The 12,617-nt window shown below is 36.7% G+C and overlaps 1 protein-coding gene across 23 annotated transcripts in view; it reads right to left on the minus strand.

Moving 5' to 3' along the window:
* PTGER3 (prostaglandin E receptor 3) overlaps window positions 1-12,617 on the minus strand; it is a 250,454-nt gene that overhangs the window by 203,563 nt on the left and 34,274 nt on the right. For 10 of the 23 annotated variants that reach the window (XR_015160232.1, XR_015160228.1, XM_086390557.1 and 7 more), the window contains one exon: window positions 10,623-10,802. The exons of 3 other annotated variants lie outside the window; for them this stretch is intronic. Coding sequence is in view for 14 of the 20 variants with exons in the window: in XM_086390557.1 (XP_086246683.1) it covers window positions 10,623-10,802 (180 nt within the window). In the remaining 6 variants the exon portion in view is untranslated. Of the gene's footprint in view, window positions 1-4,236; window positions 7,273-9,583; window positions 10,803-12,617 lie in introns of those variants that run through there. 10 more of the 23 variants (XR_015160230.1, XM_086390558.1, XM_086390549.1 and 7 more) reach the window with 6 other exon arrangements.

Raw genomic sequence — 12,617 nt, forward strand, 5'->3', positions numbered from 1 at the left:
AATTGATGAGGGACAGGGAGGCCTGGTGTGCTGTGGTTCATGGGGTCACAAAGAGTCAGACATGACTGAGCGACTGAACTGAACTGAGAGCTTAAATTTTAGATATAGAGCACAGGTTTGAACTCTGTCAGCAAAATGTATGGTAATAGCTTCATACAAATATTGCAGACTGGCACAAACTCAGAAAGGCATAGGCTGGTAAGGAGACATTTGCCCCAAATTTGATTGCTCTTTAATAAAAAATTATATCTCAGATTAAATAAAGCTCTTACAACTCTGTAAGATAGACCAGACATGAAAAAATTCCATTAAAGACAAAATTTGGTAAATTAGTCTCTCTTGCTAAGGTACCTTACCTAGAAATGTAAACTGAATTAAGAGGAATCTTAACATATTTTTTAAGGTCCTGGGAGAAATGGACTGTCTTTAGATATCACTTTGAGAGACATATTACCCTAGGCCCTCTTATCAAGAACAAAATAAGGATTGGAGCATCAATGGAAAAATGATACTTTCTAAGAAATTGTACCTCTTCCTTTGTGAATAGGTTTATGTGATTACGGAAGTGGATCAGGGCCCATGGTGATCCAGGCATTGCTGTACTGGTAGCACCACATTTTTGTGCATTCAGACACAAACTGACATTCTAGTGCTTGCTTCCTTGGGAAAAGCCAGAATGGTGCCTGTCTGGACCAAGATCCCACAGATGACCTTGTCCTGCAAACCCTCACACACATAGCCTCCTCTTGGTGACCATGGCCCTTGCCCTAAGGCAGAGACTCTAAACTATGAGCCAATATGTCCTCTATGGTGCATTTGGCCATATCTGGGGACATTTTTGATTGCCACAACTAGGGCAATATTACTGGCATCCAATAAGTAGCTGCTAAATAGCTTACAGTGTACAGGATACTGTACCCCCAACAAAGAATTCTCTGCCCCAGTGGGCCAATAGTTCCAAGATTCAGAAATCCTATCCTAAGACCTCTTCCCTACTCTGCAAGATTACAGAGGCATGCACTATTCAGAACCACATTTTTTAGTGGGCCACTAGAATTTAATCAGTTTGAATGCCTTGCAAACTGTACTGCTTTGGGCAGAGTGGAATGAAAAAATATTCTAAAATGTGCCTCCGCCTTCCTGGTTAACACCAACTCCTTTCTCAAAAAAAAAAAAAAAAAAACAAGAAACAAAAAACATAGCACTAAGTTCTGTCTGACTCTTGCGACCACTTGAACTGTAGCATGCCAGGCTCCTCTGTCCATGGGATTCTCCAGGCAAGAATACTGGAGTGGGTTGCCATTTCCTTCTCCAAGGGAACTTCCTGACCCCAAGAATTGAACCCAGTCTCTTGCATTGCAGGCAGATGCTTTACCGACTAAGCTACACAGGAACCCAAATGCAAATTAAATGTCACCTCCTACACAAAACTATTTCCTATTTCATCATCACCTTCCCCACATAGTACTTATAGGTTTACCCCAATAGCAGCTCTGTTCAAATTACTTCCCGTTCCCCTACTGAAAGCAGTGTTTGTTTATTTTAAAATCCTTGTGTCTGTCTTTGCACTTACTAGAATGCTTAGCACATTATAGGTACACAGCAAATATATGTGAAAGAAAAGAACAAGGCTGGAGGACTGGCTTGGATTCTGAGTACCTACCTCCGAAATAGGTTTACTCAAGACTGTTTTAGGGAACTGCCCTCATGATCCAGTGACTAAGACTCTCCAGTCCCAATGCATGGACCCTGGGTTCAATCCCTGGTTGGGAAACTAGATCTCACATCCACAACTAAGAGCTTACGTGCCACAGCTAAAGATTTTGCATGCTGCAACTATAGACCCAGTGCAGCCAAATACCTAAGGATGTCTGACTGCCTGTCCTCCAAGGACATGAAACTTAGCAACGTCTTATTTCTGGCACGTAAGATCATCAGCATTTTAGTGGAAATTCTTGGCCTACCAGAAGATAGCCATCATGATGTTTACCTGAAATGCCACAAGACAAAGACTGTAGAGATCATAAGATCTAGTTGGGGGGTTACGTCAGAGCTCTCCCTAAATGCCTTTTCTTAGAGGAAAGAGAGCAAGGTTGACATGTTACTTTTAATAAGCCTGGCTTTGCAGCCTGTGTTCTACAGAACTTCTTCCTTCACCAAAGGAGGAAAAAGTAGAGTGAACTTAATGAACACATGAACAGGGTAGTGAGGTAGTCCAACACTCATCTCAACTAGTAGTCAGCTCACACCAATACCCATGCACAAATCTACTAAAGGAGCTGACTACTAACAAAGACAGTTCTTTTGTTGGCTGCCTATAGATTATATGCAAATGTACAGTGGGAGAATTAAATTTAGGATAATTTATAAATGTGCTTTTGTACTAAAAGCAAAAAAATTGGATTACAACATGAATAGGCATCAAATTAGAGATACCAAGGGAACATTTGATGCAAAGGTGGGCACAATAAAGGACAGAAACAGTATGGAGCTAAAAGAAACAGAAGATATTAAGAAGAGGTGGCAAGAATACACAGAACTATACAAAAAAGATCTTCATGACCCACATAACTGCGATGGTGTGACCACTCATCTAGAGCCAGACATCCTGAATTGTGAAGTCAAGTTGGCCTTAGGAAGCATCACTACAAACAAACCTATTGGAGGTGATGGAATTCCAGTTGAGCTCTTTCAAATCCTAAAAGATGATGCTGTGAAAGTGCTGCACTCAATATGTCAACAAATTTGGAAAGCTGACCACAGGACTGGAAAAGGTCAGTTTTCATTCCAATCCCAAAGAAAGGCAATGCCAAAGAATGTTCAAACTACCACACAATTGCATTCATCTCACATGCTAGTAAAGTATTGCTCCAAATTCTCCAAGCAAGGCTTAAATAGTATGTGAACCGAGAACTTCCATATGTTCAAGCTGGATTCAGAAAAGGCAGAGGAACCAGAGATCAAATTTCCAACAACTGTTGGGTCATAGAAAAAGCAAGAGACTTCCAGAAAAACATCTACTTCTACTTTATTGTCTACTCCAGAGCCTTTGACTGTGTGGATCACAACAAACTGTGGAAAATTCTTCAAGAGATGGGAATACCAGACCACCTGACCTGCCTCCTGAGAAATCTGTATCCAGGTCAAGAAGCAATAGTTAGAACCAGACATGGAAAAACAGACTGGTTCCAAATAGGAAAAGGAGTATGTCAAGGCTGTATATTGTCACCCTGCTTATTTAACTTATATGCAGAGTACATCATGTGAAATGCCAGGCTGGATGAAGCACAAGCGGGAATCAAGAATGCCGGGAGAAATATCAATAACCTCAGATATGCAGATGACACCACCCTTATGGCAGAAAGTGAAGAAGAACTAAACAGCCTCTTGATGAAAGTGAAAGAGGAGAGTGAAAAACCTGTCTTAAAAATTCAACATTCAGAAAACTAAGATCATGGCATCCGGTCCCATCTCTTCATGGCAAATAGATGGGGAAACAATGGAAACAGTGACAGACTTTCTTTTCTTGGGCTCCAAAATCACTGCAGATGATGACTGAAGCCATGAAATTAAAAGATGCTTGCTCCTTGGAAGAAAAGCTATGACCAACCTAGATAGCACATAAAAAGCAGAGACATTACTTTGCTGACAAAGGTCCATCTAGTCAAACCTATGGTTTTTCCAGCAGTCATGTATGGATGTAAGAGTTAGACTCTAAGAAAGCTGAGTGCCAAAGAAATGATGCTTTTGAACTGTGGTGTTGGAGAAGACTCTTGAGAGTCCCTTGGACTGCAAGGAGATCCAACCAGTCCGTCCTAAAGGAGATCAGTCCTGAATATTCACTGGAAGGACTGATGTTGAAGCTGAAACTCCAATCCTTTGGCCACGTGATGTGAAGAATTTACTCATTTGAAAAGACCCTGATGCTGGGAAAGATTGAAGGCAGGAAGAGTAGAGGACGACAGAGGATGAGAGGTTTGGATGGCATCACAGACTCAATGGACATAAGTTTGAGTAAACTCCAGGAGTTAGTGATGGACAGGGAAGCCTGATGTGCTGCAGTCCTGGGATTGCAAAGAGTTGGATACGACTGAGTGACTGAACTGAACTGATTGCATTATATTGTGCTATTATTTTGATAAAGCAAATCTAATAAGATTTCAGCAAAATACTTAGTGCAATTATCAGTAAAACATTCCTGACATGAGTTGGCATCAGGAAAGAAAGACAGGGCCATTTCAGAACATTTAACTTTATTTTCCATTGACAAACACAACATAAATAACATACATTTATTTGTTAAATACACAGACTAGCTATGACTTGAATGCCATCAAAATTCTGATGTACTTTTCAGTCTTTTATTCTTTGTCTCCACAATATTGAAGACTATCCTTTCAAACATAGTGGAAGATATGTTTAGATATACTGAACATAACTCCTAGAAACATTTTACATAAAGATGACAAAAGTATACCTTCCCATTTAACCCACTGGAATGGAATGCTAAGTAGGAAAGGTGGAGGAACATACAATTTCTATACTGAGCTTTACATCATTTATTACAGTGTCAATGATTTCAATTCTCACTTAGATACATATTGAAAATAATATATTCATTTGTTGTAAACAGATTAAGATAATCAGTGCCTATTTTTAATTTGCTTGCTTACAGAAATGTTCAACTTTATGCTATCTGTAAAAGATTGTTTTGTTAAAGAAGATGGAGAAAGTAAGATATTCTATCTATATACAGGAGGCTTGGGAAGAAAAAGAGTTTGGCAGTCAATGATGACTTGAGTGAATTAAACATTTGCTTTTACAGAAAAGAACACTGGCCACTCCTCACTTTGTCCTACTGATGCTCAAGTGTATGAAGATAAATGTGGCCCCTTCCTCTCCTTGCTTCTGTGAAATGGCCTAAAAGGATGAAGAATCTTGACAAGTTGGAAATATATAGGTTTTCCTTCATCTCTTTGTCTTTGTTCTCTGTCCCACCCTCCATGTCTAGTCCATAGGAGTGTCCTTTCAAAAGCTGAAAGAACGTTGAAGTCCATCAGTAAGTCATACGCATTTTCTCCTGCTAAACATTTCAGCTTTGGTTTCTACAGAAATTGAAAACCATAGAAAGAAACTATTTTCATATTAAATTCTGGTGATTGGCAAGCTTTTGGCTAGATATCTGATTCACTTTAATTAAAAGGCCAAACTATTCTAATTCTAAAGCAACTGACAGGGACTTCCCTGGTGGTCCAGTAGTTAAGACTCCGTGCTTCCAATGCAGGGGACCCGGGTTCGATCCCTGGTCGGGGAACTAGGATCCCACATGCTGCGGGGTGAGGCCAAAAAAAAAAAAAAAAAAAGAAGAAAAAAAAAAGTAAAGCAACTGACAAAGGAATTTAAGAGCTGATCAAAAAATTTTAGAAGTGCTATCATCTCTAATGCTTGATAAGCATCTAAATGCTTGATAAGCCTGAAAACCTAATTATACCTGATGTTAATCTCTTTCCTTCTTATCTTTACTCCCATAATAAAATTATTTCATTAAAGCAGATATTAAAAAACAGACTCAGATCTGTTTCATAGATTAGTCCATTAGCACATTAGAAATGTGAAACCATTCTCTCTCTTAAAAACAATCCCAGCTTCACCAATACTAAATATTTGTTACTTTCTCTCCATGAGAAAATGGATAAACAGGCTGGAGGCAAGGGAGCCAGGGAAACAGTCTTCTTTCTAATGAAGAAATTAACATTTCAGTAGATATGAGTTGTTTACGATTTAAAACAAATTGATGTAAAATTTCTGAAAATAGAATAATTTTCATTCTCAATAAAAAATGTGTAATCTATATATGAGCAAATATGGTATATACCTGATTGAACTGCATTTCTAGAGAATCAAAACGTAGTAGGCTTGTGGTATCATAATGTAATGGTTTACAACCCAACTTGTATAAATGGCAAGCCTTTAGGTAGAATCCTCACTTAAGATTTATAAAATAGAGACTCCATAAAATTAAAATTCTGTGCTCTTTCATTATTTAAAAGAGTAGAGAGTGGGAAGAGTGAGAAAGAAAATGTAAAGCAGCATGTTTTGAAGATATAATTCCATTTGATTTAAAAACTAATTGTTGACCTCCTTTGGGGGAAAAAAACACCTTACTTCTAGAAGTGCTGAAGTCTTTTATAGATGTGCATAGTTTCAGTTTTCCATCTGTCACTGTGAGAACAAAGTCACCCTGTACTGCTCTTTTTACTTTCTTTAGTTTTATTCAAGGTGGACTCAGTCCAAAAAAGGCATTCAGGGAAGGCATGTGAAAGATTTTACTTAATGGCTACAACACGAATCATTATAAAATTGAAACCTTTTGGGTGAGAGTAATCCAGGGGTAATGAACTTTCACATGTAAATTTGTATCCATATACATGATACCAGTATAATGAAGTTCTAATTTTTAAATTTGCTATAATTCTCTGTTTCAAGATTCATATGTAATCACTACCTGTTAGTTGTCTTAGAGTTTTGAACTGATAGCACATTCTTAACAAATGTGCATGTGAGTTTTAGTTTGATTTTCAAATTTTGTAAATAGACTATATCATAACCTCCATTATGAAACATAGACGTATGTCACCTCTTATTAACATTGTATTGCAACTCAGAAAACAGTTCTATCAATATATCCACAGTATTAAATACTCTTTATTTAAAAAATGATATAATCTTATTCATTGAACAATTCTGTTCACTTATTTAGACCTCAGCTTTAGTAGATTTGAGACATACACAATCACAATGACAGAAATAAACAAGCAGCTGTGAAGATATGGTATGCTTGATGACCTAAACTTTTTACAGAGGTAAATCATGGAAACTTCAGTTATTCCACAATAAACTTTTAATATGTTTGTAGTAATAAATACTCTACAGTCTCTCTGTGTCACTCACTTTCTGCTGCTGCTGCTGCTGCTAAGTCGCTTCAGTCGTGCCCGACTCTGTGCGACCCCATAGACGTCAGCTCACCAGGCTCCCCTGTCCCTCGGATTCTCCAGGCAAGAATACTGGAGTGGGTTGCCATTTCTTTCTCCAATGCATGAAAGTGAAAAGTGAAAGTGAGATCGCTCAGTCGTGTCTGACTCTTAGCGACCCCATGGACTGCAACCTACCAGGCTCCTCCATCCGTGGGATTTTCCAGGCAAGAGTACTGGAGTGGGGTGCCACTGCCTTCTCCACACTCACTTTCTAGTAACCTGCATATTTCAAAAGAAGCTTTGGGAATAAAGTATGAAAATAAATGGGCAATATATGTGTTTAACATTTCAAATAATACGATTTTTCTATTTTCTTAGCTGACTTAATCCCAGTACAAAAGGGCTATGATTACCGACATGGGGAAGACTGAAAACAGATCACTAATCTGGGGTCAAAACCAACAAAAACATACAAAGTATTAAATAAAAGGCCTAATTCTTGAAAATCTAAGAATACTGCCACAGATTGTCCACCTTATTAATATACTGTTTGGTCAGAGTTTTTAGTTTGTCTATTACTCAATGTCAGTGTGTTCTCAGGGTCTTTTACAGTTGACTTTTACATAAGTTTCTAAAATTTTATTCCATAACATGGTCAAGAGGTCTTTTATATAATAAATAAGTGTTCAGTATATATGTGTGGCTTTAAATTGTCAATCATTTGAATCTGGCATGATTAAATGCTTATGTTTACTTAAAATGACTTGGTATATAGCTTAGGCAGATTTGCTAAATCCTGGGATAACATATTTAATTTCTTCAATTTAAAATATTTTAAAGATATCTACCATACTTATTTCATTTGAAAAGTAAACTGTTCTTATTGGTTGACATGTCATCATTCTCTTCTGTGATACAACATAGCTGAATAAATTCACTGTATGGAAAATCAGAATAGCTTTGTAAAATCTACAATAGTCGATATTACATCTAATTTTACATTGCATTCACGTCTTTTTATTTGGTTTCCTAGGCCTCTGTTTTTTTAAACCAGCATTGAGAAGTTTGGGGATTGTCATAATTTATGCATGCATTTTTTTCCTGCTCAAGACTAAGTATACTCAAGTGAACTTAAAGACTAAGGAACTTAAACTTGGAAACTGATATACTCTTCTGCAGTGACTTTAGATGTTTTCTTCCTTACCACATTTAGGGCTTCTGAACAGCCTGAAATCTAACCTCAACGATCATCCAAAGGCCAATATCATTTAGGACTAACATTTCTTACCAGGTTTTTCATGTACTAACACGTCATATGCTGTTTATGTAATTCTTTCTTTCCACTTCCTTTTCAAGCTTGTTCAAAAACTGCCATCAATCACAGCTACCACATATCCTTGGGCAGGAAACTATTCCATAGTTAAGCATGAGTTTTAGGTTGTTTTGTCTTTATGAATTTCTGTGGTTGGATGAAAAGTGATGTTTCTTTGACTGTAATCTCAATTACCACTTGGGAGTAGTAGTTTCTCAAATTATTAATACAAATGATGTACTTTGTTATGAAGCAATATGATGCTGAACATTTGAAGATAAATTTGTATTTCTGTAATTAAACAAGCAGAGTTCATTCACTTTATCAGCTCGATGGTCTGTAGTCACGAAGCACTTCAACCATATAGTGGGACTCCACTGATGTGCATTTGATTTTGGCAGATAATTATTCATTCATTCACTGAACAAATAGTCACTAAACACTTTCTATATCCCAAGTGGAAGGTGCTGGAAGAAATAACCCATTCAAGCTCGCACTACTCGAATCTATGCTGTGTATGTGTCTAAACCTAGGACCTAAAGCCTCTTAATTATAAGGTCATTTAAGTACACTTTTTTTTAAAGTATATAGTTTTGTCTCATCCTCCATGAGGTGACTTGTGGAATTATTCAATTCTATGGTATAGAGAAATTTTTAAATGTCCTTTTAGTATAGGTTATTTGTCATCATTTTTTTTCCCAAAACCTAGACTAGTGGAACCACCATGAGTTACATAAGCATTCTCAGCAGATTTTGCCTTCTCACTCAATTTGACATGAGCATTTAAATTGATTCCTCCTAATTGACTTAGCCTAGTAAACATATTAATCTAATAGATATTTTGCACCTTTTAAATTAATTCTTCCCCAGATGCCTACTGAATACACACAAAAAAAGGTAGTTACTATAAAGGAGTATAAATAAATTTCAAGTTTCTTACAACTGGGAAAACAATAAAGGAAAAAGCAAGTTAAACTCTGAATGAGAAACAGTAAGTTTGCAAAACAAATGCTCTAAAGAACAAAGAACATTTTATGTAGGTCTGATTTGAAAGATTGTTGTGTTTGTTGGGGAGTTGTTTTTGTTTTTTTAAGTGTAATTCTCAAAATTTAATGTAGTGACCTACTTGTGCCAAAAAAATATCAAGCTTAGCTGTCAAGGTTTGTGCACATAATAAGAGATACATTTTAATAATAAATATTTAGATAGAAACTTTGAAGAGAGGGCAGAAAAAGTGCTGTGAGGTATCAATATTATAATTTCCTTATCCTATAAATAGGCTAAACTATGGAAAGTCTTTATGGAAGCTTTAAAATATTTACTGGTGTTAGAATAGGAGTTAGTATTTAAATACACAAAAGACTGAAGAGAATACTTTGGATGGAAAAATCAGGGAAAATAATTAGCCAAAGTACCTATATTTAGGGCTCAAATCAGTCCTTAAATAGAATTTTGAAAAAAAATCACTTCACTGACTCCCAAGTACAGTTTCATGAATCTTCTCCAGGCTTGTAGGAATTAAAACTGTAATCTAAAGGAAGAACATTGAACAATTTGGATGTTCACAAATTGTCATGTTTGAAATAAATGGAATTAACTGACTCATTCAGATAATGAATAAACCTAATTACCAACCCAACCAAAACCGACTCTGTAAGGTTAGCAGCTAATCTGCATATTGAATGACATTTAAGTAACATCAGTATTAATGAATACTGTGAATATGTTATGTATTTTTTCATCCTAAATCAACATTTTAAAAAAATTTAAGGGGAATAAAAGTGACACAGAGAGAAAGAGAGAGTAAAAGAGAAAGCAGAAGACCAAGGCCTTTGAGCAAAAACAAACTGTTGCCTTGTCTTCAAATATCTGTGTGTTGAATTCCCCACGTACTCAGTATATTAGAATATTGACTATCCCTACACGGCCCCCACCACAGACCAAGATCATTTATAAAAACAAAGAAGTGCTTTCACCTAATAAATAATCACACATTCAGCTACATATGGGACAGACCCCAAAACACTAGACTGTTATTAATCTATTTTCCTTTGTTTGTGTTTCAATACTTTTGGCACATAGGGGATTATTAATATTTATGCTTCTGAGACCATTTAGGCCTTATATCAAAAATTCTACTTCAATGCATAAATAGCGGCATGCCAGAGATGCCTAAATTCACAGTAAGATTTAGGGCTATTTTTTGCCAAAAGCTGTGAACATGCAAGTTGATTAAGTGTTCTCTTTCATGCTCCTGTCTGTGTTATTTCATTGGATAGTGAGATAGTCGGCACTTTAGGTCCATCATTAAAGTAGCTGGAGACAGCATTTGCTACCTGGCAAAACTTTTGAAGAAGGATCTTTCTTAGCAGCAGATAAACCCAGGGATCCAAGATCTGGTTCAGTGAAGCCAGGCGAACAGCTATTAAGAAGAAGTTGCACTCATCCTGATTTTCTGTGTATGTCTTGCAGTGCTCAACTGACGTGTGATTGAAGATCATTTTCAACATCATTATCTAAGAAAAAGGGACATATTATTATTCCAAAGATTAATAAAGTCATATGCATCTCCCCACATGGTTCTTTGTACATGGTTAGTTTACAATAAGTTGGTTGTTGGATTAAAATGAATAATTCAAGCAACATTTATACTCACAGAACACAGCCCTGAATTATATAAGATATTCCTCTGGATTTTCCCACATTTTTGCCTATTCAACATGAGGCAGATTTTTTAAAAACACATATTCTCTAGCTCTTGGTCCTTGTCAGGCAAAACATATGTAATCTTAAACTTTGGCAGTTGTAACTAAAAAAAAAAAGACTACTTAAGAAAAGATAGATGTACCACAGCTTTCTTATCCATTCATCTGCTGATGGACATCTAGGTTGCTTCCATGTCCTGGCTATTATAAACAGTGCTGCGATGAACATTGGGGTACACGTGTCTCTTTCCCTTCTGGTTTCCTCAGTGTGTATGCCCAGCAGTGGGATTGCTGGATCATAAGGCAGTTCTATTTCCAGTTTTTTAAGGAATCTCCACACTGTTCTCCATAGTGGCTGTACTAGTTTGCATTCCCACTAACAGTGTAAGAGGGTTCCCTTTTCTCCACACCCTCTCCAGCATTTATTATTTGTAGACTTTTGGATCACAGCCATTCTGACTGGTGTGAAATGGTACCTATTATGCAGAGTGAAGTAAGCCAGAAGGAAAAACATAAATACAGTATACTAACGCATATATATGGAATTTAGAAAGATGGTAACAATAACCCTGTATACGAGACAGCAAAAGAGACACTGATGTATAGAACAGTCTTATGGACTCTGTGGGAGAGAGAGAGGGTGGGAAGATTTGGGAGAATGACATTGAAACATGTAAAATATCATGTAAGAAACGAGTTGCCAGTCCAGGTTCGATGCACGATACTGGATGCTTGGGGCTAGTGCACTGGGACGACCCAGAGGGATGGTATGGGGAGGGAGGAGGGAGGAGGGTTCAGGATGGGGAACACATGTATACCTGTGGTGGATTCATTTTGATATTTGGCAAAACTAATACAATTATGTAAAGTTTAAAAATAAAATAAAATTAAAAAAAAAAAAGAAAAGAAAAGATAGATGCAAGAAAGGGGAAAACAGCAGTTACATATTATTAGTATTATCATTATGGCCAGTAGCATTTTCTGAATCCTTACAATTTGCCTGACACTGTGTCAAGTTCTTCATATGCTTTTAATAAATAATAGAAGATAAATACTACTGCCATCTCATTTTTATAATTGCGGAAACCAAGCTTTAATGACATAAAATAGCTGAGTCAGACTTAAACCCAGGTTCACTAACATATTACAGATAGCATTTTACCCTTCTGGGTCTCTACCCAGTCACTGCACATACACCAGAATGTAAATTCCATGAAGGTAGGATCTGGGCCAATACCTTTTTCCCCACTAGTTCATTCCCAGTACCTAGACTAATAATTAGCAGGTTGTGTTCAATAAACACCTGTGAATGAAGATGTGACACATATATGAATATATTAATATATGACATCTATAATATACATAATGTATTTATATTTGAATGAATAAATATTTGTGATTTCCACAGGAGAGAAAAAAAGTGAAGATTCATACACATCAGAAAAAGATATTCAAGCTCATTAGTCTATCAGAGAAATGAATGTTATGACAAAGAAACCATTTTATATTCACTAGTTTGAGAAAAATGAAGCATGACTTTTCCAAATGTTAGCGAGGATGGGCAGCAATATAGACTCTTGCACACAGTACTACCAGGACTATGAGCTGGAGCAGCCACCTCAGAAA

The sequence above is a fragment of the Bos grunniens genome, chromosome 3 (genome assembly GCF_055505025.1).
Source record: "Bos grunniens cultivar Pamir isolate PY7600 chromosome 3, Bosgru_T2T1.0, whole genome shotgun sequence".
NCBI lineage: Eukaryota > Metazoa > Chordata > Mammalia > Artiodactyla > Bovidae > Bos > Bos grunniens.